At 37.5% G+C, this 27,925-nt stretch overlaps 1 protein-coding gene across 3 annotated transcripts in view; it reads left to right on the top strand.

Annotated features, from left to right (window-relative positions):
• The window catches only part of LOC111873679, a 980,223-nt gene that overhangs the window by 943,763 nt on the left and 8,535 nt on the right, over positions 1-27,925 (top strand). For all 3 annotated transcript variants that reach the window (XM_033755436.1, XM_023868634.2, XM_023868704.2), the window contains 13 exons: positions 4,306-4,465; positions 4,701-4,840; positions 7,797-8,001; positions 8,198-8,362; positions 11,299-11,589; positions 13,824-14,072; positions 15,049-15,209; positions 16,020-16,157; positions 17,811-18,114; positions 21,276-21,485; positions 21,912-22,062; positions 23,999-24,221; positions 25,003-25,132. In XM_033755436.1, coding sequence (XP_033611327.1) covers positions 4,306-4,465; positions 4,701-4,840; positions 7,797-8,001; positions 8,198-8,362; positions 11,299-11,589; positions 13,824-14,072; positions 15,049-15,209; positions 16,020-16,157; positions 17,811-18,114; positions 21,276-21,485; positions 21,912-22,062; positions 23,999-24,221; positions 25,003-25,132 — 2,527 coding nt within the window. The remainder of the gene's footprint in view (positions 1-4,305; positions 4,466-4,700; positions 4,841-7,796; positions 8,002-8,197; positions 8,363-11,298; positions 11,590-13,823; positions 14,073-15,048; positions 15,210-16,019; positions 16,158-17,810; positions 18,115-21,275; positions 21,486-21,911; positions 22,063-23,998; positions 24,222-25,002; positions 25,133-27,925) is intronic.

Below are 27,925 nucleotides of genomic sequence, written 5' to 3'. Positions count from 1 at the left end.
TCGTCCCATTCCAAGACATAGTTGTGACGACATAAAAACTTACTTAAAAATGTAAGTTTGATGATAAATTAGCAAAAGTTGCAAAAGAATGCATATAAGGAAATACAGATTTTATTCTATTTTTAAAATACTGAATAAACTGGATTTTGTTCATATAGCAAACCATTTTCAATTTCGTACATAACATTACGATGTGATAATACTGCGAATAAAAGTTTACGGAAGAATGTTGAAGGAAAATTTCAGATTCCGTCTTAAAGTACTGCCTGAAATGTACGTCAGTGGACTGAGGAAGTAACGAAAGTTTCAAGATAGTGATCTCCGGGCCGACAATTGAATCCAAATTTAAATCATATGTTCGATTATATCTCCAAATTTTCACCAATCCCCATCAGATATACAGTAGAACTCCATTATTACGCTGATGTTGGGAGACAGAATGACTCACGTAATCGGCAACCCGCTGTACTTCGGGAAGACACTTAGTCTGTTGAGTCTACTAGAAGAAGCTAACTTCAATCACTGGACGTCTGGAGGTTAGCTCTTTATAAGGGATCCACCAGACTAGGTGTCTTGTCCCCTCACCTGAAACAGAAACAGATCCAGTTTCCGAAACGTTGTGTTTTGTAGTTTCTAGAGTACTGGATGATGGACAAAGTTCATTAACCCAGTAATTCTGAGTGTTATACACCATCGTCAGAACCCATCAGAATCTGCAGCGTTTTTGACTTATGCCTTTAAGTATGAGTTTTATACCTACCTGAACGCTATTCGCTGGCTAATATGAAGGCAGGAATTATTATTATTATTATTATTATTATTAGTAGTAGTAGTAGTAGTAGTAGTAGTAGTAGTAGTAGTAGTAGTAGTAGTAGTAGTATGATAGAGGCGATTGCTTATACATGGACCTCCTAGAGCTGAATGTGGAATTCGAACGAAGAAAGGGGTGTATTCCCCTGGGCGGAAGGCCGGCGCCCAAACCACCAAATCCCGTTGTACGTAATAATAACGTAGTATTATCTGGTCTAGTAGACATCCCTTCCGCTATGAAAACTTTTCTTGACGCAGGAGGATGGGACAGGAACGAGCCCTTCAACACAATCTCGTGTTTGTCGTCAACACGATCATCAATCTCTTCGACGTGTTATACGTCAAAATATTGTCACGTCATATCTGTTCTTTTGTCCCACATGTTTTGACATCAAAGGGAGAAAAATAAGGGGGGGGGATCAATGTTCGCGATAGTTTGACAATATTTGTAAGGAAAGTGGACATAAAAAATATTTTATATTTTAAGCAGTTTTTTTTACAAAAGCTCATTACGAATTTTTAAAATATTTCCATTCCGTGTAATTATTTTCTCAGCACAAACAATTTCGGGTACAGTAATATTGGGTTTAATTTCCCTTTACTATTTTTTCTTAGTGTTTGTTGTGTATCGCCCTGTTTACTGATTTCAGTGAATTTGTTTTTGTTTTGTTGGCTTTATTTATTGCTCTTTATTTATTAATTTGGTAATTTTTAATAATTTCAATTCGTTACTTTCTTTGATTAATTAGGTTTTTTACGTCTGTGAATTTTTCTTGCCTGTTACTTTCTGTTCATTTTATGGTTTATTATTGTCCATATTAATTTTAATTTTATTGCTTTCTCTTCACCTCGCATTCCTTTCTTTTTTTTCGTTGGCCTTCGAAATGAGATATGTGGTCTTTATTTTCTTCAGTATGGTTCCCTGGCCTCTTTATAGCACAGAATAACCCACGGATTCTTAACCTCAGGTCTGATGTCCGTTGTAAATTGTGCGTATGTGTTAAGTTGGACGCTTACGGTGCTTGCAAAACAGTAAAATAACAAAAGAGGGCTCCCCCTCCCTTAAGTAAGAATAACTTTCTTATTCAAGAATTGATGGTGAAATCTTTTTAAACTTTATTCGTTAATCGTGTTTTCTGGTGTTTTTTTTATTAAAAAACAAATCTGCATGTTTGTTTATGTCTGGAACTATGAAGGATGCCTTGCAAAGAAGCTTTAAGAACCGTTGCAGTAGTGGATACTCCGCGGCTGATTGCGTACCGACAGCTGTTTGAGACTTGCTTTCGGAAGATATGCATGTTACTGGCCGTCCTGACTAGTCTCCCCCCCCCCATTGTGCCCTTGGGTTCAGCTGTTTGAGACTTGCTTTCGGAAGATACCCATGTTACAGGCTGTCCTGACTAGTCTCCCCCCCCCCAATTGTGCCTTTGGGTATTCCTCCAGGATCCTCAGCATTTCCCTACCTCTTAGCCATTCATGAACATGTGCCCGTTTCATGCGACGCTATATAGGCTTGACGTTTACACTTCAGTAGTTTTATGACTTATTATTCTAATAATGATTATAATTTTCGTAGTTACAGCTCAGGTGGTGAGATGCTGGCTTCTCACCTAGGATAGTCGAGTCTCTTCCCGGCTGACTTCTTATGAGACTGAGGGTTGTCGAAGTTGCACTTTAACAATCATTTCTCCGAGTTTTTTTTCTCTAGCTAATAATTTTCCCACCATTGCTGCACACTCATTATCATTTCTCACTAACATGTTCGAGAGCCCTGACCTGCCACATCCTCAGTCTTTACTTTGGGGATGCGCCCCTCATCTGCAGCTTAGTGCTTTACCTGGTAAGAAAGTTACACGTGCAGTGGTATAGAGCAGGCTAAGTAGGGGGTAACGAGTAATTGTTTGAAATCTCAGTTAGAGCGGGAACAATCCTAACGGAGGTTCTGCTGAGTATCAGGCGGATGCAGTAGTTCGAAATACGTCACAACGCTTCTCCCCCCCAAAAGAAATCTATTTCTCAGTATCATGAAAAGTTTTCCTCCCTTCTCATTATGTACTGCATAATCACTGCAGATGTTATAAGTTTAAATGTTGTAGTGCATCAAAATCTCTGCAATCTCAACCCTGAAGGGGTTTGTCCCGTTCTTGTATAGTCTGCTTTCTGTTTCTGCATGTATCTTAGATAAGAGCACATGGATTTTCGAAATATTATTGTTATGGTAGTTAATCCCAACTTAGCGACTAAGGTACAGGTATAGCACGCTATTTCCGAGCTTCTTTGGTCGTTAAAAATGCAAATGTGTGTAGGCCGGCCACCCGGCTATAGGGCGGGAGGGGAAGATCGCCACTTCCTATACTCATTCCTTCCCCTTCTATGCTTCATCATCCCTGCCTCTTCCTGTGACGCAGCTCGGGCACGGAAATATTTTGCGTAGAGTGTAAGCGCGTAATTAAATCATTGAGGGTAAAACCCGCTCCTAGTTACGTGTTTATTAGGATCTCTTGCATCTGTGAGATCAGAAAGGGTTAGAATAACCATTTTAGGGCAGGAAATGCATTTCTTGCTTTGTTATTGAGATGAAATACGGCTTCTATCAGCACGAAAACAAACCCTGTCTTCAAGACTACGCTCGATCGAACTGAAACATAATTGAATCTGGTTTGAAGCACGTAAGCGAGAAATATTAACCCTTATCATGTATCAGGTATGCTCACAAACATTCCCAGTCCACAAATACAGAGCAGGCAGCCAGTAGAGCTAGAATATTGTTCTCTCACCTGATCATCAGGTCGCCAGAACCAAGTCGTGTTCTTGTGAATGCCCAGTCGGGACAGTGGATTAATTGTAGATTTCTGGCCGATAACCTGCATTGGCCCTTAGATAGAGTCTGTAGTGCGAGGAAGCACTCGAGTCGATCAGCTGTCTATGGAAATCCACTTTGATCTCGACTCTTTTCCACATCCGAACTTCACAGAATTTACTGCTCAACCAGTGTATTATGTCAAGTTTTCCTGAGTTTATCTGGTTTGCTGGATAATAAATTTTGAGTGGTTAACCCCGAAATAAAGAAAAAATCTCCGCTTAATTTAATTAATCAACCTGCCAGCTTGACATAACAGTCACACAAAAGCCTCGTTCTGGCCGACTCCAAGACAATACCCGGTTAGGGTTGAATAGAAATGTAATCCTGCAAGGGTATGATGTTTAGCAGCACTCAGCATAATGAGCATGTTGTGAATATGTCCACTTCGTCTACCTCGTCGGTCCAGCCATAATGGGCGTCGTTGGGGCTCCACACAGACATTTCCCGGTATTAAACTGTTTTAAACATCATACATTTTCACATTATACGATAAAGGGCAGTGTATTGTTAATTATTATTTAGACAGATTCTTAAAATTTAAAGAGAAACTAGAAATTCTTCTGTGAGAAGAAATCTGGATTTTTAAGTGTAGCCACTTTTATTCTGCGTAAAATATGACCTCTGTGTTCTAGCCCCGGAGCTGAAGTTATGTTCCACTTCTTTGGTGGGAAACGAGATGGCAGCAAAGTGAGAGAGGCGCTCAACAATCTTATGAAACGGGGTCGTCTAGGAAATCTCACACTGGTACCAACCCACTTAGCATTCAAACAAGAGCCAACATTACTTTTGCAGGTTAGTTAAACTGTAAGAGAATTACTACAGGAATGTGTTGCCCACACTGCTTGAATTGCTACATGAAGTTAGTGATTCCATGGCTTATCTTATATCCCCATGGTGCATTGCTTTATCAGATCCTCACATTGGAAATCTGCAACGAAGGACATAGACCTGTCTGATGTAATCAGTGGTTTATGTGGGGGAATACATATAGTTGTAACGTACATTACGAATGATTGATGTATTTCAGAGTGTGAAAGTGAACCACCAGGACCTAATAGTGAAAGAGGGAGATGAGTTCATCCTCTCTTGCATAGCTCAGGGATCCTCCTACATGACGTTTCGCTGGTATAAGGACGGAGCTTTTGTCAACAAGAACAAGACGCTGAGGTAAATCTTCATGTATCATATTGTATGTCGATTTAGTGGAATTATTTCATGTAATTAATGTGTAAATTTTGCTCTGTTGGATCAAAAAAGGGTAACAGTTTGTTAGGTAAGTAGTTCCTTGGAACAGACTCTCAATATTTGAATCAGTTACGTAATGTTATAGAATTACCTAAGTTTCGCTGTGTTGAATCACAGAAATATATGATTTTGTCATATGTGTAGTCTTGCATAAGAAAACCTGAATAACTAACTAACTAACTAATTATATGCAACCTTCTTGAGAAGCCCCCAGTTACGCAGCCACTCAAGAATTTACCAACGTTTTATGGAATCCTAAGGTTCATTACCGTGTTCACAAGAGCCCTCCACAGGTCCCTGTCCTGAGCCAGATCAATCCAGTTCATAGCACCCCATCCTATCTCTCTAAGACTCATTTTAATATTAAACAAGACCTCAATAAGTATACTAATTATGAAATATCACATTGTAGTGATTAGTGTTTCTGCTTAGTATATGGGAGAATTCTTGTTCGGATCATGATCAGGAGACTACCATTGTGAAATTTCTTTTTTGCTTGTCTAATATCTCAAGACAAATTCGGATGTAGCACCATAACTTTCACACCCATGTCAGCTCATAATTCAAAGTCGTCTCATAGTGAGCTGTACAAATGAACCTGGATATTGCTGATTAGTAGGACAAGAAACACGAAAGAATTTACTGATTCTAGGCTTTCATGATAGTATGTATGTAGTGTTGCCGACATTTCGGGGGTACACACTGCCTTTGATTTCATCTTGAAAATGGAGGCATCATAAATCCCTGAGTTGTCAGTAACACTGCCCCCCTGTACACTGTGCAAAGACCCAAACGCAAAGCCAACATATAAAAAAATTAATGTTATAAATTTCTTCCATTGCTAGATCAGGGGCAGTAAATACAAAGTGAAAAAGGAGTACGGTAGTTTGTAGTATACATATTATCCAGAAGCATCTTTTGCTATTTTGAGCGTCTCATTGGAATTGATTTCCATTTGCTGCATACAAAAATCTGATGTTGTAGGTGGATTATGATGAAATCATCACAATTAAACTGTACAATCGTCTTCAGTATTGCATTTTCGACTTTTTGTGTCACTTGCATAATTAAAGTTACATAATAAACATTATACCCTCTGGTATTATTTCAGCACTGCTCCATAATTATACATCACAGAAGAAGACCAGTGGCTTCAGAAGCTTACCTGGTGACGTTATGCAGTGCAGTTTCATCTTCCGTGACCATAGTGCCATAAGTTATACTAGAATAAAGGGAACAGTATTATAGTAACACCTAACTAAATGATTGCTTAGTGTAACAATCCATGATATGTATGTAATGGCCGTCTTGTAGTGCACTCAATTTCATATGTCACTTCTTACTACATGTTTCGGCAACATAGAGCCATCTTCAGGTTCGTTATTTACGCTAAGCTATTATATTGTTTGCCTTCTTGTGTCTTTCATAAAATTATTTAGAAAGTACATTATTCGTCAACTATAATAAAATTTGTGTATACTAAAAGTTGTTAAGATTATTCATCTATAATTCAAACTCGCGTATAGAATGGTTCCTGCACTATGGGAGTCGTTTCTGTGTGTACTGTGTCTGTGATGTGTCCTTCCTTTTTGGCTGCGAGCGTTGTAACAATATTCGCCGTTGCCGTGATCTTGATGGTGTACTTAGTGGGGAAAGAACAGGGAAAGAAATTGACTTGGGCTTGAACCGATGCGTGGAACAGCGAGCTTAACCGTTATTCTGGGCTTTCTTAACTAAAATGAACAGTTTTTGTATTTGAACTTATTCACTATCAGCATTAGTTTCTAAGATGCCGAGTGGGATGTACAGAGGGATGGATATCATGTGGTACAAACACGCACTCTGCGCGCGCGCGCACACACACACACACACAATCGCATGCGCACATACAAATAACGCACACACTGTTGCACCCGCTCACGCACTCATACACCTACATGATGGCACGCGCACACACACAAAACACCTACACTGTCGCCCGCTTACGCACACACATACACCCACATGGTCTAGCGCCCTCATGCACACTAACACCTATACGGTGGCGCGCACACGCACGTATACACCCTTTCCTGTTGCGCGCACACACATACACCCACACAGTCGCAGGCGCACAAATGCACGCAAACACTCTTCTGTGCTCACGCACACACTCGCGTCCCTCTCACGCACGCTCGCGAGCGCGCACACACGCAAGCGCATAAGTCGACTTTGAAAATAAATTCTAAATGTCACAGTTCTCCTAGGTCTACAGGTCACTTTTCTTTTTTCTTTTTTGTTTCTTGTCAAATTTCGACCAAAGGAGTCTCTTCACATGCAGCATAATTTGTCTGTTTTTAATTTTTGTAGTGGAAGTTTAATTAGAGAGCGGTTTCCATTTTATCCGTATATCTTGGAACTCCACATTTTCTCTCTGGCTATGCGCCAAGTCATATGTGAATCTCCAGCAAATGACGGTGGTTGTGATAATATGCTGACCCTTCTGCCTAGTGTTGCTCAACTCAATAAAATTACAGAATAATTGATGATGTAAAATGAATGCATTAGTATAATGAACTTCTCATGGTGTCACATTGTCTACCACAAAACTCATAATTACTGGATTTTCGATCTTTGCCCATCATCCAGTATTCTGAGTGTTGTACACCATCGTCAGAACCCTTTAGAATCCACAAAATTCGTATGGACTTCGTATTCTGGTTTTGAATCCAGGCCTTCATGAATGAAGTATTTTCTCCAGTTACTCATATTTTCCTTTTTGGTTTGGAACTCAGCTGTGACTGAGTCTAAGCTATAATAAAGCCACTTGTTTCTATACCATTTCTAAAATAATTTTTAAGTGAAGAGTCTCTTGTGTAACAGTCTTTGTGGCTTACAGAAACATGTGGACCAAGCTGCTACCAATGGATTCTGAGGATCAGTACACAGCTCTTCTGGGCATTGAACGTGCTTCACATCTTGATGAGGGAATTTACACGTGTCAGGTTGTAGACTGGGACGTGCAGCAGTGCAAGTCTATCCGCCTTGAAGTTCTTGTACGGCCGGAGGTAGAGGTGATTCCAAAGAGCATCACTGTTGAGAGGGTATGGAGTTGTTTGTGAAGCCCTTTTACCTTTTAATTATAACAGATGACATGTCTTCGCAAATCTCTTTGTTGATTTCTGTGTTAGATTGTAGTGTTACTGTTTGATTCTGTATACGTATACTGCAGGTTTTTGTCTTTTGTAGAGGGAATTTGTATGTACTGCAGTGCTTCTTATGTGGTTTTCCTTCGTTCAGGGTGAAAATGTGAATATAAAGTGCATGTCCCCAAATGACCAACGACATGAGAAATTTGGATACAACTGGACGAAGAACAAGGCCTTGCTCCGCATGGTTCCAGGGGTGGAGGTCTGGGAAGATCTGCACCCAGCTGGCAGCATACTGAAGATCTATAATGCACAAGTAGGAAGTAATAATATTTTAATGTTTTCTTTGTGTGAGATTTGAGGTTCTTATGGCAAAGAGTACTGTCTCCTGGGAAATAATACTATTTAGTCTGCTGGAATATTACCAATGTTTCAGAGGAGTGCACTGCTTCCATCTTCAGTTTCAAAGAATAAGCCTGGCAAGTAGATACTGCTTCCCGCTTGCTTCGCTTTTCTAGCCCTGAAGATGGAGACAGTACATTCCTCCAAAATTTCTATGAGACTACATGGTGTTGTATCTTAGAAAACAATATTCTTCATTTTCTTTACAGCATAGATACACCATTATTCAATTCATAATCACAAATTGTGCTTCAGGGATTTATTCCAAGCAAATTTGTGTAGCAGTAATATTCTAATTTATATTTTATATTTGGCCAAAATTCTGATTGTTCTAGCTTTGGTCTTATATGGTTTTCCTTACTCCTTCCAGGCAAATGCTGTGAGTGTTATCTTCAAACATATCAGGTTGCCTCTTTCCAAATCTATATGAACTTGACACTGGTGATCCTATTTGTATTTAATTACGTCCAATTGAAACATGTTACTAAAATAGTAAGTGGTAATCCATTAGCAAAGAAGGAAATTTCATAAAATGTCATCCAGGTGTTTATAACTCTTGATGGTTGAAACATATTGGTTTAACAGCCCAAGAGTGGAAATGACAACAGCCATATGTTACACTTACCCTCAAACATTCAATTGCTATCCAAAGTTATTAAAGAACTCAAATTTTTATTAAAAAGCTATCTCACTGAACATGTTTTTTATAAAAGGTGTTTCACTCGGGGCGGAACCTGGCATTTTGTTAATAACTCGGATACTAATAAAGATATTGCAACGAAATTTGGAGTGGACTTACCTCAGTTCATGTGAAGTCTGGTGACATCATAACAAGTGCTGGAAATGCCCACCAATTGCGTCCAGACAGCATTGGACTCGGCGCGCCATGTTTTGGAAAGTCCTTGCCCGTACGTCAGGTGTCACTTCTTGGATGGCCTCACTTATGTTTGCTTTTAAAGCCTCTATGGTTCGCGGTTTGTTGACACAAACTTGCGCTTTCAAATGTCCCCACAAAAAATAATCAGGCGGCGTTAGATCGGGTGAGCCCGGTGGCCAAAGTCCCCTGGAAATGACGCGGTCGCCGAAAAAAGACTGGATTTCGGCCATGCTTGCGCGCGAGGTTTGTGCTGTTGCACTTGCTATCGTGCTGTGAAGAAATCTAAGCTTCATGCATACAGCATCTCCGTGGTGCACGAGTTAAAAGAGCCAGATTACGCGAAGAGAGAGGCGTATTGTCAATGGTTACAGACCCTTGTCCAGGATAATCCGGACATTCTGGACTACACTTGGTTTTCGGACGAGGCGTGGTTCCATCTTTCCGGATACGTTAATTCGCAAAATTGTCGCATTTGGGCAAGCGAGAATCCCAATGCGATACACGAAGAACCCCTTCATTCCAAGAAGATTGGTGTTTGGTGTGGAATTTCCCCGCGGCGCATAATTGGACCCATCTTCTTCGACACGACAATCACAACAGCAGCGTACCTAGATATCTTCCACTGCTTTGTGAATCAACTGGACGATGAGGAATTATCCATCGGTTATTTCCAGCAGGATGGAGCAACAGCACACACCTCGCGCGCAAGCATGGCCGAAATCCAGTCTTTTTTCGGCGACCGCGTCATTTCCAGGGGACTTTGGCCACCGCGCTCGCCCGATCTAACGCCGCCTGATTATTTTTTGTGGGGACATTTGAAAGCGCAAGTTTACGCCAACAAACCGCGAACCATAGAGGCTTTAAAAGCAAACATAAGTGAGGCCATCCAAGAAGTGACACCTGACGTACGGGCAAGGACTTTCCAAAACATGTAAGAATATTGTCTGCAAAATTCAGAATTTGGGGTTATGAATGATTGTGAAATTTCACGGGTGATAAAATTCATGCTAGTAATATTTAAAATAATGTTTCATTTTATGAACTACTGGTAACAAATTTAAGTGCCTTATATAACAAATGATTCACTGTAAAAATTACATACAATTTACTAAAAGTGTTCCAGTACCTTCTGAGAAGCAGACATGCGATTAAAGAAATATGCAACCATGCACTGTGGCCCAATGCTTGACCTCAGTAATCTAAGCATGCTGTGTGTACTGAAAATACTTAGAAACATGTTTCAGTTGCATTTTCAACCACAGTGCTTTCCAAGAGATGACGGTGGTAATGTGGTTGATTTCCATATTCATGTGGAAGGTACAGTGAAACTTTTTAAAGAGTTGACTGAAAACAACCACAAGCTGTTAAAAGGTTAATGTAGGTTCTAAAACTTATTTCAACAATCCATCCCAAAAAATATTTATAATTTCTGTTATGTGAAAAATATTTGTTTAGTTCTGTATCAGTTTGCAGTAAAATATAAACTGTTTCAGGTATGTGAAATTCTGTATGGAGACAGATTATAAATGTGACGGCAAAGTTGATATAAAACATTTTTTATGTGTTAACAGTTACAAACACTGCAGTGATGTGAAATATCAGGGTGTACACTTGTAGATTCTGAAGTAGAAGGAATCTGTAGAAATGGAAATTGTGCACAGAAGTATATTACAGAATTGTATAATTATTAATTTATTACTGTTACTAGACCATAATATCATTTGAAGAATTTAGAAAAGTAGACATAATAACTTCTTGTTATAAGCACATGGAAATAAGTGAAAGCTGAATACATTTATACAAATCTGTGTTAGAACTATCTTTACAGGTATAAAAAATTACTGGATGTACGACATATTTTTACCAAAGTATCTGGCATGCTTTCAATAAATAAAAATGTAATAGAAAATATTTTCATGATGTTCACCTTTTTTGTACCCTACCCTTAAGTTTTTTGTAATATGTTCTTTCAGAAATCTGCAATCTACACTTGCACAGTACATGGGAGTGTAGCAAGTCAGGCAATGAGTGTGTATGTAGAAGTTGTGAATAGCTCTGTTGTGCCCATGTGTCATGAGGAACAAATGCTTGGAATTCAGTGGCCCGAAACTGCCCCAGACCTGGACGCAGTTCAGGATTGTCCAGTCCACTATTTGGGTATAGCCAGACGTCGATGTACTCTGCGTAACACATATTCTACAAAGTGGGATCTTCCAGACTTCTCTGCTTGCATCTCGGAAGCTATTGAAAACATCCATAATAATGTGAGTTAACATTTAATGAACTGAATATTTTCTTGTTTGAAGTAGAAAGAAAGAATACCAGTGTTACAGAAATAAATGTTTAAAATTACTTATTCCTGTTTTAGAATAACCTATTATAACAATTTCAGACTATGGTTACTGTCACTGTATGGAATTATTGCTGAAGTTTCATAATACTTTCTGCCCACTGTAACAACTTCTTTGCAGTATTAATCTTCAACATCGTGAAAACCTAAATTGGAAAATACTATTTATATTCAAAATTTCAGTATTTTATTGCTGACACCTCAGAAGAGTCAATTTTAATATATGAAAGTAAAATGAAATGATTTATAATCCATTTAATGTGTCATGAATACATTGATATCTGCAGAGGTTTCAAAAACAACTTTTCCTNCCGAAACGTCGGTTAACACCACATATACACGGTGCCAGATCCCAGAAGACTGCTTTCTTCAACTTTTCCTTCATTTCATGCTTTCTGTTAGAAATTTCTAGTGTAGCTTATACTTCAGCATATATTCCTGAAGGTCTTGTTAGATGACTAACAGTAACTGAAGAAGTCATATAGCATCGTGTTAGATAAGATAATGAATATGAAAATATATTAAAGATGGATACAGCTTTGAAGTATTATCCTATGATTCACTCAGAAGGAGGAGCAGTCAGTTTTCAAGCTGAAATTCATACTTGATATCTCCCAGATATAAATCCGGCATTTCATCATTGAGATAACCAGCTCACTGACAAATTAATTACGCAAAATTAATTTTATGCAATCGAAATTTATATCAGGAAGAAGCCTTATATGTTTTTGCTGACAACATGAGAGACTATGTTATGACATTGATGCTCATTGGTATATATTTTTCATAAATTGATGAAACTGTGTAACATATATTCTAAAGAAACGCGACATGTAAAGTTAAGGTAAGGTAAGGTAAGGTAAATGTATCCCTGTAACAGGCGATGAAGGCCCATAAGGTTGTAAGACGTTGAAGCTCCCACATTTTCTCTAAACAATCGGCTCACAGATGGCAGTAAGGTTGTCACCCTTACTCACAGGCCGGCTTTTACCCCTAAGGAAGATTCCTTGTAATCATTTCTGTTACTGGATAAATTGGCCTCAGGACCATAGTGTGGTTGGAAGGATTAGGTAAATTAAAAAAATCCACCTCATTGGGACTTGAACCTGCAACCTTCCAGACATGTAGAATGTGTAAACTTAAATGAGGTTGAGACTTCAGATTGTGGTCTTTGGCAGCTTGGCACTGTATAACATTTAAGACAGGTACCAGTGATTCTGTGCGACCAATGATGCTACTTACATTTTCAGAGTTGAAGTGAGTAGAATGAGGATTTGACTGGGCTGTATAGGCATATTGCAGATGGCAGACCCATGGGAGGGGTTGAGGTTACTAAGCATGATCTAGGCCCGCCGGAACACTGAACAAGAAAACGAACTTATTCAAGGTGACAATCTGAACAGTCATAGAGTTTAAAATTTATTTCATCATACATCTGTAAGATATGCCTTAGAGACTATAGATCATAGATGTTGTTGACAGTTGTTCATGACTTCTCAACATTTAAGAGGAAGGTGCTGCTTTATATCAGTATAAAATACTGTTCTGGGCACATGTGTTGACAGTGATCATTTGTTAAATGGCTGACATACAGAACAAGATATGCATGAATTTTTGCATAAAACTTAAAACATGGTCATGGAAGCCTATGCAATTCCAGAATCAACACTTGTAGAAGAACCTGTCTAAAATTACCTTTCCATTGTTAATACTGTACTTTTATTCTAAATCCCTGCAAGAGAGAAGCTGTCTCTCTCTTTAATTTTAATTAAAATACATTGTGAGTCATGGTACCTCATTCAATATTGTGTTTGACTGCAGACTGGATGCCTAGGGTCTGATTCCTGGCAGGAACAGGATTGTTCTATTGTCATTATGTCCAGCTCTGAGACTCAGCCAGTCTGCTATCCAGTGGATTCTGGGGGCTCTAGTCACAAAAATTAAGTGGCCAGAATGTAGAATTCACTGATCACCTTCATGTACTGCTGAGAAGTAAGATGCATGGAATTTTACCAATATGACCTCTCTACATCTTCAGAACATAATGCATAGGCACAGGGGCAACTTTGCTTTACTTTTACTTTTAACTGCACCTTTCAACTACAAGTGAAAAAATGAAAATCTTAGCTTCTCCTTGTATATCCTTAGTTTCGTAGTCTGATCTTGGGGTACCAGAATACTTCTGGCAATGCAACATTGAAGGCCTGTCATGAGTACCTTGTCCAGCACATGTCACTCTACCCTGGAGAAGGTGAGGCATTGCTGGTTATGCTGCAGGAAGTGCTGTCATTCATGAACTATACAGGAGAAAATGAGGAATTGCTCACATCGGCACAGATCTTCTATCAAATAATCAACATCATTTTAGAAAGAAATTGCTCAGTTATAAATGCACAGGTATGTGGCATCTGGGACTTAGCTGTAGTGGAATAACATATAATCTTGTCAGTATGAACCTAAGTGTAAACTTGATCTTTGCATTCTTCCCTTAGCATAGCATTTATTTTAATACATATTCTAAGAAATATTTTATGTGAGGATAGATTGCTCTTTCAATTCTGGACACTTTCTCCTTCCCCTACTAGATTTTCTTATTGTTATGAAAATTTCCAGATTGCAGTGTCTGCTTCATTTACAAAACAGTGCTTTAGAAATCATATGCTTCAGGTTTCATGAGTGATGATATTGAAGTTGTGAATATTGTTGACTACCAACAATTGTAAGATTGCTAACATATTATACATTTAGAGGCAAGTACTGCATTAGACCTGTGAACTGCACATTTCATTAAAGCTAACAGCACTGCTTAATAGACACAAATATAATGTTGTTTTATTTAAATGAAAATAGTTTTGGAAGATGTAAGTCAGTATACAGACTCTCTGGCCATAGGTTCTGATCTACTAATATTGGATATTATGTCATCTGGCCATCTGTTTGCTGAAATATTCTTTTTCACGTGTATGTGGTCACATACATTTGAGATCCTGTTGTGATGCATTCTGTTATAGCACAGGGCTTAATATAAAATTAGTTCATTCAGTCCATAAAAACTTACTCATTTCTTACTTCTAAATAACCTCCTTATAATGGAGTTGTCCATAACTGAACTTACGGATCAATCATGTTGCAGTTTGCCTCCAAAATGAATGTATGTGTGCACCTGTAATCATGACGATATACTCATTGATGATATGTATTTATTTGCAAGTCACAGAAAGTTAAAAACTGTTAAGAATGTTATGTACATTATTGGATATACCAATAGTAAAAAAATAATTTCAATTGTATAGGTAATACATTTTATAATTTTTGTTAATGCCCATATTAAAACATAAGTTGAATCTGACTTCTTTATTTTTTTTGTGAATAGAAAGTAATCCTACTTCAGGAGTTGGTAAAAACTGAAGCACTGCTTTGGGGATCTCTTCTGACAACAAATACCAACTATGCTCATGTGAATCTCAGCTCATTGGCCTTACACATAGCCCTGCTGGAGAATGCCTTATACACATTACACTTGAACACATCAAGGTATGTAGCCATTAGTTTCAAACTGTGAAAGTCTGGTACCCTTTCTTGTGAATGTGCCTAATTTTTATCCAGGACAGTGGATATTTTGCATGACTTTCCATGTTACTAAATTTCATAATGGAACATATTTATGTAAGAATGTATGTGCTATTTGATTTTATATTATCTCAAATTTTGTTGAAGTTGATATTGTTCTTGGGTAACTGTGTGACTGGTGGTTACTCAAGAAGTGATTAGCTCCTTGAAGTTAGTTCATTAGATCTTCAGTACTGGTATTCTTGTTTAACACTATTTCAGTATCATCCATCACTGTACCCCATTTCCTATGGGAATGAGGATGCATCATTGTCAGTAAGTGACATAGATAATTATGTCATAATTAGAAAGTTACTAGATTCTATTTTTGGCATGCTTCTGGTCTTTATACAAGAGTGAATAATTTAACAAACTTAACACAGGATTTTTCTTCATTAATGTTGTCTGCTCAAGGTATATGACATATCGTGGTTCTTAGAGTGGGTGGACTATATCTCAAATTAATGGACTCTATCTAACACCTGCTGTTATTGGGCCTAATATAAGATCAATTACAATCCTGCTGACAAATGGTGATTTTAACACTGCAAAGCCATATACATAGCAATAAATATTCTTCTGCTTTAAGACTGAATCCTACAGGAAACTTCAGCAGTCTGCTATGTGAGCATTTATCCATTGCCCATGTGAAATATATCCTTAATCACAGGGTTGGAAGGCATAGTCCAATCAGAATGATTTATGTTTTTATTGCACTGCTTTATTTTGTTTCAGTTGGTTCTCGAATCAACTTGATGTCCACATAGAGGGTCCTAGTTCAGATGCTTTTGGAAATGGAACTTTCAGTATAGCTGTAATTGTTTATAGGAATCTGACAAAATTTCTGCCACTGAGATATGTTGCTAAACTAAAGTAAGTTTATATATATTAATGTAGGGGTGTTCTATTATATAGGAATAGAGCATGAGATACTTTGTAGTACTAAACTACCAGTTCCTCTGACATTAGACTATTCCGTTTGAGATTCTAACATTTAGTATATATTCTATGTTGGTATGAGGTTGAAACTAAGTTTTTAAGATACATGTTGCCCTGATAAGAACTGGTGCGATTTTTTACCTTAAACCTTTCCTATTCAAGCACATAACCTGTTGACTTAATGTCCATGTATTTATCCTCTGTCAGTAATGCAACACTTGCTTATTTACCACTTAATCTTAATTTAAGTTTAACATTTTACTCTTTGACACAAATGTTTCGGCCCCAGATGGCCATCTTCAGGTGTTTTGATATGTTACAAATATTTTATTAAATTATGTTAAAACTGCTACACTGTATTAGTCCGTGATAAAATCACACCCTGTAGTTCTCTTTTCAGGGTAAAACAAAATAAAATCCATTAAAATTTCTATTAACCCCCGTTATCTTGGTGCATTCTATTTCACCTCACAAGGGGTGTCGTCCATTGTTCATAAATGTATGCCTGTTCCAGGTTTAAGATTAAATGGTGAATAAGTAAGTGTTGCAATATTGATTGACGATAAATACATGGATGTTAAGTTAAACAATTGCAACAGAATGCTGAAATATAGAATTATGTAACCTGTTGAGTTTACATCAGAATCATTATTTTATTTCAGTGTCATTTTCATCATGTGTGGTTATCTGAATTTATAGAATTTGAAACTTTCTCATTAGCTCTTAGCATGTATATGAAGCCCCTTCAGACTGATGAAAGATTTGAGGTTTTCACAGTGGTGAATGTGAAGAATGCCGTCTTCTGGGATGTGGCGCCGTGTAGGTCTTGTGTGAACCAAGGACCGTGTTGCCTCCAATCTTCAGGGTAGAAAACTCTGCAAGTGAGAAACCAGCGTGAGCAAGTGGCAGACTCAGTCTGCAGCCACCTCGCTCGAGGATTTTTCTGCCCTGAAGTTGGAGGCGATACTTTCCTCCGAAACACTGGTTCACACAAGATCTACACAATGCCACATCTGAGGAGACGGAATTCTTCATAACTTCAGACCATCTATACATATTTATTTATAATTTATCTCAATTGAATGGTACAGGGACCTGGTATTTAATAATGTGGTTAAATAATAATATTTATGTTTTCCTCTGGATATGAATTTCTGTTTCACTCCCAGTTTCCCTCACGAATTAACCCTTCAATGTGGACATTTAAATAGCATGTTCCCAGCATAGTCCTGTGGTAATATTTATCTTTTTAAAGTCTGGCCCTGATGGTCTCCTGTTTGCCATACACACGATCCCACTCCAGAACTGTGAAATTTCATTAGATGGTACCCATTAGGACATTTGTACTTGTATTGTATTAATTTTTTATGTTAGTTAAAATTTTACAAAGTGCCTGCATGGTTGTTCATTTGACATATTTCTTTCTTTTCTTAACTTTCTCAGTTGCTGTTATTTTTCTTTCTGGTATAAATGAACTTTTGTGATATCTGTTGGTGTCCGGAGTTGAGCGATACCAATGACTATACTAATAATTGCAAGTGTACGAGGAACAATGTTATTCTTATCTAATTCTGTAATTATTTTTAGGGATGGGAATGAGATGGAATACGAGATAAACTCGAGAGTGGTTGCTGTGGAGATAGGGAGAGATGGTCGGAGATTTGTTCCAAATCAGGGCATCTTCCATGTGGACCTTGAGTTTGAACATACAGTGAATACTTACAACAAAGATGAGTGGAATATTTCATGTGGGGTGACTTATGTTGCTGCTGCTGAGCACTCTTGGGACTTTACTGCTTGCACTACACGTACAATTAATACTAATCTCACAAGATGCAGATGTAATCAGCCTGGAACGTATGCAGCACTACTCACAACAAGGCCCACTCACGTAAGGCTCTTCCGTGTAATTAAATAAATTACTATATTTATTGGATTGTAAGACAGGCTGTCTTGCAGTGTAGCTTGTTAAGGTAAAATAATGTATTTTCTTGTCCAGATAAGTTATAAATTTATTTCTGTAACAGAAGTATCATGTTTCTTTCCCATCCCTTCATATAGCCCAATTTCAGGCCATCAGTATGATTTGCACTTTTTTTATTGCTAGTGGGGTGGGACTAAGTCCCTTGTACTGCTGCCACTTCTGGTGTATTGTACCAGCCACAGATGATAGGTGAGGGTGATTGTGGAGCAATTTATGGAATGAAGATTGGCAGGGGAACTGAAGTACTTGGAGATAACCTGCCCCAGCGCCACTTTGTCCACCACAAATCCCATTTGACCAGACCCGGGATCGAACCCAGGCCGCCGTGTTGGGAATCCGGCAACTAATTGCTTGAGCTATGGCGCAGCCATGATTTGCACTTAGTAGATGTGCTTTTCCTCCATAATTGTTCCTGGACTCAATAAATATTTTATTTACTGGATGCCATGCTGTTAGTCACTTTACCATTTGTGACAGCCCTTAATTAAACAGTTTTTGGCAACTGTGATATACACTTCCAGGCTTGTATATGCATAGGTATATTGATATGAAAATGTTCTCTCTTGAAGCATCATTTTCTTTGATTGAGCAATAGCAAATATGGCTGTATTAAATTGTGCCTTACAAGTGTTGCGCCACGTATGAAATGTGGCCCAGAAGCTGAGCCACAGCTGTATATTATGTACTCATTACTGAATGTTCACTGTTATTTCTGCATTTTCCATCTTCTTCCTTGGGCCTACTTTTTTTAGTAATACAGTTTACTCTTAGTTATGCACATCAGTGGATAAAAAAGAAATCACAGATAATTTGAAGAATGAAGGTAATGAAATTTGTGGTTCTTACAGTAGTGATTTAGAAGATGTTGTCTGATAAGTCATTATTGACATTTCAGAGGAACTTACTGTACCACCTTCACCTCTTTTTATCTGCTCTAAATATTAAATGTAGTATATTCCTTTCAAATGTTGCTGACAGTGTATAAGGCTAAATATTGCAATGTCCCAGAAGACTGTAATATTCAAACGTGTTTTATTTTCACCTCATAATGTTGCATTATGAGGTACTTACAGTAATGTCACAACAATGAATTGGTAGGACAGAGAATTATCAGGGGGCAAGGGAGATCCAAGCTTTAACTCCTAATTTAACTTTCTGCATCTTCCAGTAACAGGTTACAGATTGTAAAGGATGCCATAGAACTAACTAGCCAAAAGATACAGATACAAGTTGTCCCTTGATGTAAAGTCAATACTGCACATGCATTCAGAGGAAGTTATTACAAGTCAAAAAAAAGAATATCATTGGACCTATTCTAAATATTTAAGGTGTTATGGACAGTTGATATTATTAACGGAAACAGAGAGAAAAAACAAGTTTATTTAAATTTTCTGCAGTACTTGTTCAAAGTGAGCACTTCCGTCTCTTAGGTTAGTTCTTGTTTTCGTCAACAAGAGAACCACTTGCTCAGCAAAGCATGGCATTGTCTTTTCTGATCTGTATTGCACTATCAAAGATGTGGCCTCATGACTCTGCTACCATTTGCAATTTCATCTCATAAAAAGAGCTTTTCATATTCTGCCCTCCCCCATTTTCATGCGGTTTTGTGAGACAAGAGTCCTTTAGTGCTGCAGCTTCGAATAGGCTTATTGTACCAGCCAAAGATTGTAGATGAGAGGATGGAATGGTTACTGGCAGGAGAGAAATAAAGTACTCTGACGAAGAAACCTGCCATAATGCCTCTATATCCATCATAAATTTTATCTTAATTGCCCTAGGACTGAACCCTGGCCTCCTCAGAAATTGCTAGCACTATTTGCTTGAGCTGTGCTATGGCCATATGTCTCAGTAGTAATAATCCAAAAGAAGGAAAGAGACCACTGGGAAGACCAAGACATAGGTGGGTGAACAATAATAAAATGGATCTTAGGGAGATAGGATGGGATGGTATGGATTGGATTGATCTGGCTTAGGATAGGGACAAGTGGATAGATCTTTTAAACACAGTAATGGACCTTCAGGTTTCATAAAATGCTGGGAAATTCTTGAGTATCTGCACATTTTGCAGCTTCTAAAGAAGGGCTCAGCCCCATGAGCGAGTTATAATCCAAAGCTGTGATACCTGTTCAACCTCAGCAACCGGTTTTCTGGTCTCCCTGGCCAATCCAGCAGTGTTCATTATGCTCACATGAAGATTGCTTTGCATATCTCTTGGAATGCATCAGTACAGTACTGTGCTAGGACCTTGTACCATGGCTTATTTTCCATTGGTTATCATAGTTAAGCTTCAAGGAAATTTATGTACCACTCTGTAGTTCAAAATTAAATGGTTCACTGAGTCATCATTAGTAACCCTGACCGCATGTTTACAGAAAATCTGTGTTTGAATTAATTTTCCTTTGTCTCATTTGGATTCTCCAGTGTGCTTCACTGTGAAAGTCTATGATTCTTTATTTCGTTTCTGGTAAATATTATCTCATCAAGGAAGAGAATTCAGGGATGGAGCTGATAATTTAAATGCTCTGTATCAGAATTCCATATTTGCAGTGTAATCTTTAAATTGAAGGGCTTGAATAACATGTTGGTGAAGTGGATAATAACCAGGGTGGTTAAAAGTTCTCCATAGATTCATTCGCTGTATACATGTTCTGTTGAGACACTTGCACTCAGGATTAAATTGTTACCCACCACCTTGAGTATGTCATTTTTGACATTCCTCTCCAACTATTTGCTGGATTGAATGCACAGCCCTTGACTTAAGCAATCCACATATTTTATTTAAATACTTGCGCATGTATGAAAAGACGCTCGCATTTTAAGTATTACCTCACAAACTTCAAATGGACATAACTCCTTCAAATTTGGAATTAAAAAAAATATTATTCCTTACTTTCAACTTGTAATGACCTCCTCGAACATAGTAGAAGTATCAGCTTTCTGTCATGAGAGGTTCTGTATAACGGTAAAGATGGGAGAATATTGAAAGCTGTCCCCCAAATTTTCAAGTGTATGACACTCAGAGGTGCACCAGACAAGTTTTATGCGCATCATTACCATTACTGTTGCAGTTGCCTCTCTCAGTATCAGCACATTTCCACACAGTAGTGTTGGTTGGCTGTGTATGCTGTTTGGTGCAGACCATGTTCACATTGTTCCTACTGCTACCCTATTGGTGGCACCACCGAACATGTCTGATATTCCTCAAACTCCAATGCTGTACTGCTACCTCTGGTGCCATGGGAGTCTTCATCTATGCCGTCCGGGATTCAGTACCAAAGGTCACACTGAACTATAAATTTAGTTTGTAATATCAGTAAGCTCTTCCACACTATGTTATTTTAGATAAATGATGATACTTTGATGTTCATCCTAATAAATTAATATGAAACATTGTATAGTGGTTCCCAATTTCTAGTTTGTAGTGTTAATCTGTAAGCACTTTTTACATAAACCAAAGATACTAAAGTAGTTATTATGATTATTATAAATTCCTAATTTAGCAAACATGTGAGAAATTATTCAGATGGAAATAAAACAAGAATCAATTGTTTCTTACAAAACAAATTCTGATAAGAAATAAAATAATCATATTCCACTCTTAAGGCATATGCCACATAATGAAATATGTAGTTCGGGGATGAATTTGTTTATGTGTTAATAACATTGCTTTTGGCTTGGAGCATAGATTAATTTTAATGTTGCAGGCCTCTTTTCCTTATGTGACAACAAGCTTGGAAGCTTTCCTTCTAATTGGTATGTCTTCTCATCTGAGCAAGCTGTTGATTGTCTACACCGAGGTGGTCCATATCCCCAAAGTACAATACATGAAACAAACAGTTGTCAGTATTATAACAGGTAAACATACTGCAGTAAAAACCTCATTCAAGGTATCTTTAAGGAGAAGTGGATTTGAACACTATATTGAGGAATATATTGTCACAAATTTATGGTTGTAACCATGTGTGAAATCAAAATGTCTTATGTCAGGGTTAGAGATTAGATGATTGGATTTATCGGCACTTCTTTACAATTAAAATCAATTATGACAGCTCACAATCAATGACTCTCTACGACCTGGTCCATTCCTTACTGGACAATGAGCATCTTCTCTTCCACTGTGACAAATGATGAATGCTGAATCACTGCTCAAACATTGTACTACCTTGATTAATCACTCCTATGAATGAATGATGACTCTTTTATAACTTCCAGACAGCCTGAATATAGGTCACCATCTCAAATGATTCCTCACTTATTCTCCCGTTGTCACAGGAATGTCTTCATTAATATTCATTGCCATGGGAACGTGTTTTTCGACTTGTTACCTAGCAACGAATGTCCCACTGTTGACTGTGTTGCCTCAAGAATCTGTTTACTGATATGTTATCTAGCAATGGTTTAGTCCATCACAGTATTAAACAGAGAAAATTTAATTCTGATATTATTGACCTTGGGTAGTTGAAACTGAAGATCAACTTCATATTGAGGTACACTGTATTGGGGTTCCACTACATTTGTCTCTCATAGGTGGATCAGCATAATGAAAGTAATAGGAAAATATTTCTCCTATGTTTAAACATCAGAATATGAAGACGTAAGTCACTGTGGTGGCAGTATCCTACTAGTTGTGGACCTTGGCGTAAGATAGAGGTAAGTGATCAGGTTGCCCCCAGTGTCATTAATTGGCTGGCTGACTTGATCATTGTAGCTGGACTGAATGTGATACCAAAAATCCTATCATTGCAGTGAATTAGAATAAAATCATCCAGCACTCAGCCAGTCATTTTATTGAGTGAGTTATTGAGTCTCATAAATGGAACAGCAATAACAAGTAATACAGAAATAAATCCTAGTATATAATGGGGTTTGATATATTTTTGGTTATACATATAGCATACAGGAAGAAGCAGTTCTGAGTTTATCATATGTTAAGCCATAATATCTTAAAGGCATATTGCAAGCACAGCATAGGTGTAAATGTGAATGGTTTGAAAGGAAAACATGGATTTAATTAACACTGATCAAAAGGGGAGAAAACATATAGGGGCTACAGTCAGTACCACCTCAAGGGAGCATCATGGAAATTAAGTCTTAGATCATTGTAATAATTTCGGTAAATGTGATTATTCTGAACTGTGAATAGATCCAGTACTTTTGTGGTGGGGTTTTGCTTTCAACAGTAAACACTGAAAGATTCCATGTGGTCTACTGCATAATCTTAATATGAAAGCAGTTATTACCACAAATGTCTGGTGCCTTTTCATACCAATACAAATAATTTCATTAGTCTGGATAGTAATTTACTTTCTTATATGCTTATGAGCGTGGTTACAGGCTAGCCAAAATTCTTAGACAACTTCATATAAGTATGTAGAGTCTCTTCAAAATCTGAGTTGGAAGATTTGGATACAGTTATCTGAAATGAGGCAAAGTCTGTTTGGATTAGGTTACATGAGACAGGATATTTTCTCTCTCTGCATTTCAAATTTATTTCCTCCATCTTGTGTGTGTGTGTGTCTGTGTCTGTATGTGCACGTGCACGTGTGTGTACATGCGCGTGCAGCCTTAATCAGTGGAACTTATTGACTTGACCATTCTGTTGTCCATTTCTGTACTCACTGAATGTCTTTGTACCAATGACAGCGGCACATGTGGCCCAGATATTTTGCCTATAGTTTCAGCTTGCACAGTAAATGTAGGCAGGCCTTGGTAAATTTCCTTACCTCTCTTTTTTGGAGGATAGTAGCTTATGACCCTCTGTCATATATTAGAATTGTAATACATTTTACAGGAGTGCCTGTGTTGGCTGTACTTTGCAACCACCTGGCACATCATTCAACTGGCTGGCAGCTCAGGTCATGGTGGCTGATATGTGGCACCATGCTGTTCAATATCTTTATAGCATCAGCTGTTGTCATGCTGATCCTTTTCATATTCCTGTACTGCACTGTCATGAGAAGACTCAATCTGCTTTCCAGCAAGAATTCCATTGGAAGCAAAGCTATAGGACGGAGGTAGGTTGTAACTTAAAGTAAATTAAAGAGCTACATCCTTTTTCTGTTCAATTTATTTATATTTTCATAGGATATTTAACAGCAGTTATTCAATTACAGAAGTTGAATGAGATGTCTAGATAATTATAAAGGCTGAAGCTATAGGGACTGGTTTCAGTTGTGTGTCAAAATTACTGGCAGTTCACCCATACCACAAGGTTTGCTTACCTAACAAAGAATGCTTTATGTATTTTCATGCCATACATTGTATTAAGTTATTACAAATTTTAAGATTAGAATGTGTGATTCTTTAGTAATAATATGGAAAGGATAAAAGGTGAAGTATATGAAACTGCAATGGCTGTTAATGGAAACAGGCATTCATTGCTTTGCAAGTGAGTCGTCCAGCTATAGAGGGCAGTTTAGTCCCATGAGATGGGTGGTGTTTCAGTGTGCAGTAGTGAACAATTTCATTATTCTTTTTCTGGGAGGAATACTTTCTGTGTGTAATTAGTAAAAATGTGTTAGAAATGTTGCGTCCAGTGATTGAAGTGAGCTCTTTCTAACGGGCCCAACAGATTAGTTGTCTCCCACAAGGATGGAAACAGATCCAGTTTCTGAAAAGTTTTGTTCTTTGTGTTTTTAGAATATCAGGCGATGGACACAAACTCCCTGTAATCCTGAATGTTTCATGCTCTGTATACTTTTGCAGTACCCATTCTTGTGGTGTGGGTGACTGCTTGTAGTTCTTTTTTTCATTAATGCATTCAAAACATAGATTAAATTTATACCTCTTTTCCAGGGTAGGACTTTTGAGGCGTGCTGGAATAATATTCTTTGTGATGATAATGATGGAAGCTTCAAGCATAATCTATATCAACGTTCCAGACTCATCTTGCCACTATGTTTTTAGTTTCACAAGTGCCTTACTGGTGAGCATACTGCATACATTATTCATGCCATATTTTATAATTCTCATGTTCCTTGCATTAAATGCTTGAAAAAAATGCATGACAGGGAGTTCATGTTTGCCTGTTCATCCACAGGTTACAAGGCATAGTAAAATTCCAATTATCCTGTATCCAGTAATCCATAATTCTCTTCTAACTGGCAAAAAATTCAAATAAAATTTATGATTGTTACAAAATTATTAAGAAGGAGGGTAATTTAGTTTTTGATCATGTTACAGTATAGATATCCTAAATCTATCACTTCTCATCTTTCCTATCACTTAGGAAGATTTCCACGAAATAATTAATGTAAAAACATATTGTTTTGAATTTTTGCTGGAATTTTTTACAAATTTTTCATATGCAACCAGCAGATTCATATAAACTGCACACTCTGTTTCTCATTACTGCCAGATACCTTGGGTAGATTATTGTATTTGGGTTGATGGAGTCTATAATGAAAGTTGTTATGCATGTTTGTCGAATATAACCCTTTACAAATTTATCTGTCAGGTTTTTCAAAAACTGTACTTGAAATTTTTATATGACCTCAAAATATACAACTTTAACTGGAAATATTTTTTTTATGTTTTTCTTTTGAACAAAATATAATGGAAAATAATTTATATGTCTATGCAGTACATTAACTGCACTTGTCATTGGTTTTTCAACAGTATATTTGCATTGGCAGTAAATAAACAACAAACAACACCTGAAACCACAATATGAATCTACAGCGCCACAAAAACCTTATATCTGATATTGACACAAGTGAATTTTTTATTTGTATAAATTACAAAGAACATATTCTTGTTAGTTTATTTAATACAGGTAAGATAGAAAAGAGCACTGTTTCTCATAGTTTATATTATTCAATTATGTGAAAATTCGCAGTTTAGCTTAGAACCTTTCCAGTGCTTTAAGTTTCAAGTATATATTCATGTAAGTGACGGTACATGTATTATGAAGTAATATTATGGTGCAGATTGTGATGTGTCTGAAGCTATTTCAAGACGTGTTTTAGTGCCTAATAGTTGTGACACGTGTCAGGTTCCATCATGGACTGGATACCATGTTACCTAGAGGCTAACAGTGAAATATGTAGCAACACGTGTGTGTGCTCCATTACAAGGGCTATAAGTGTCATGAAATATATCATGGTATTGTCATTCGCATCGATGTGTACAAGGCCTTTAATGTGACAAAACAGCTGTTTGCATAGTCATCAAAATAGAAGACTGAGTAGTCACTGATTTTGTTTTTGTCTTAAATGATTACATGCAAGAAGAAAGGCAGTAACGCCAAAAGCAGTCCTTTTTAATTGTATCAATGTGTGATAGATGGCTATTTATACAACATTGTTTGTTAAACAGTTATTAAGTAAATTTTACCTATTGCCTGAGTACATACTCTGCTAACTCATTGTGAACAACACACATGACCTGAGTATATGCTTGGGTGGACACTGGAACTACTAATTACTTGTATATTTATTGAACACATACATTTGATCCTGAATTGTTGGGCCAATTCTAATCAGTCAAATGCAGTTTTATATTTCATACTCTTTATGGTGACAGAAGTGAGACTTTACAATTAACATAATCTGGATTTTTTTATTTCTGTAATGTACAGAATATCTTGTTATTACATGCCATATTTTACAGAGTGGTCTCTGGACATCAGACTAAGTATAGAGGGTCATATGATTAGGTATCCTAAGGTTATCCTTAAAGTTATTCTAATTTCAGCTTTCATGGCCACACCCTAAATACTTCATGAATTTAACAGACTCTGTATAAGAAGAAAACAAACAAAAGAGCTGTAACCACTTTGTTTGTACTTTCTTACAAAAGATGCTCAAAATGGCTTCCATGTTTGTGGACACATAACTCTGTGTGAAAAATAAACTCACAGGAATTCAAAGATTCCAGGCGTGTTACTTATTTAACCTGCAGTTGTTTAATTCAACACCACAGTTCTTCTTTGGTACTGATTTCATTGGCATAGACTGTAGTTTTCAAATATACCCACAGAAAAGAATCAAGAGAACTGGAGTCAGGTTAGAATGCAGGCCAGGAAACTGGAGCTTCATGTCTGTGATCAATCCTGTGTCCAAGATAAGTTTCAGACAGCCATTGATGTACTTCACAGCTGTAATTTGATGGAGAACGATTGTGTTGAAACCACATGCAAAGATATGTGTTGAAGGAAAAATCTTCCAACAAATAGCTCACTTAAATGTGTTAAAAAATTAAGGTTATCTTGGCCACAAAATTGTACTGGTAAAGAGTGAGGGCCCATGTAGCAGTTACCTAAATTCTAGCCTATAGGTTGATGGAAAACTTCCTTTGCTAATAATGAGATTGCATCACAGAAGGATTTTCATCTCACCACACATGCTTTTTATGAGTGCTAGTGATCTCAGTCCTAATGAAGCACAAGTACTCTGTGAATAAAAATATGCTGTAAACATAAGATCTTTAGCCAACTGTTGCAAAATTCATTTATTGATTGCACATTTATAGATCGTACAAACACTTGCTATCCTGAGTGTGGTAGGGATACAGCTGCTGTTCTTATAATGTACTGTGTACAGAAGCATAATAGATACGTGCATGAGCTGCAAGCCATCCAGTACTGATGGTAGGCTCTCTTTCAGCAACTTCAAGGATCTGCTCTTCCATCCATATATTACATGCAAAATGTGGACAACCAACATTCCGTCATATTCCATGGAATATATCCATCTCTCAGAGACAGCTGTCAACAGAA

Source organism: Cryptotermes secundus, unplaced genomic scaffold, assembly GCF_002891405.2.
Source record: "Cryptotermes secundus unplaced genomic scaffold, Csec_1.0 scaffold191, whole genome shotgun sequence".
NCBI lineage: Eukaryota > Metazoa > Arthropoda > Insecta > Blattodea > Kalotermitidae > Cryptotermes > Cryptotermes secundus.
This window is presented reverse-complemented; position numbering and strand designations above follow the sequence as displayed.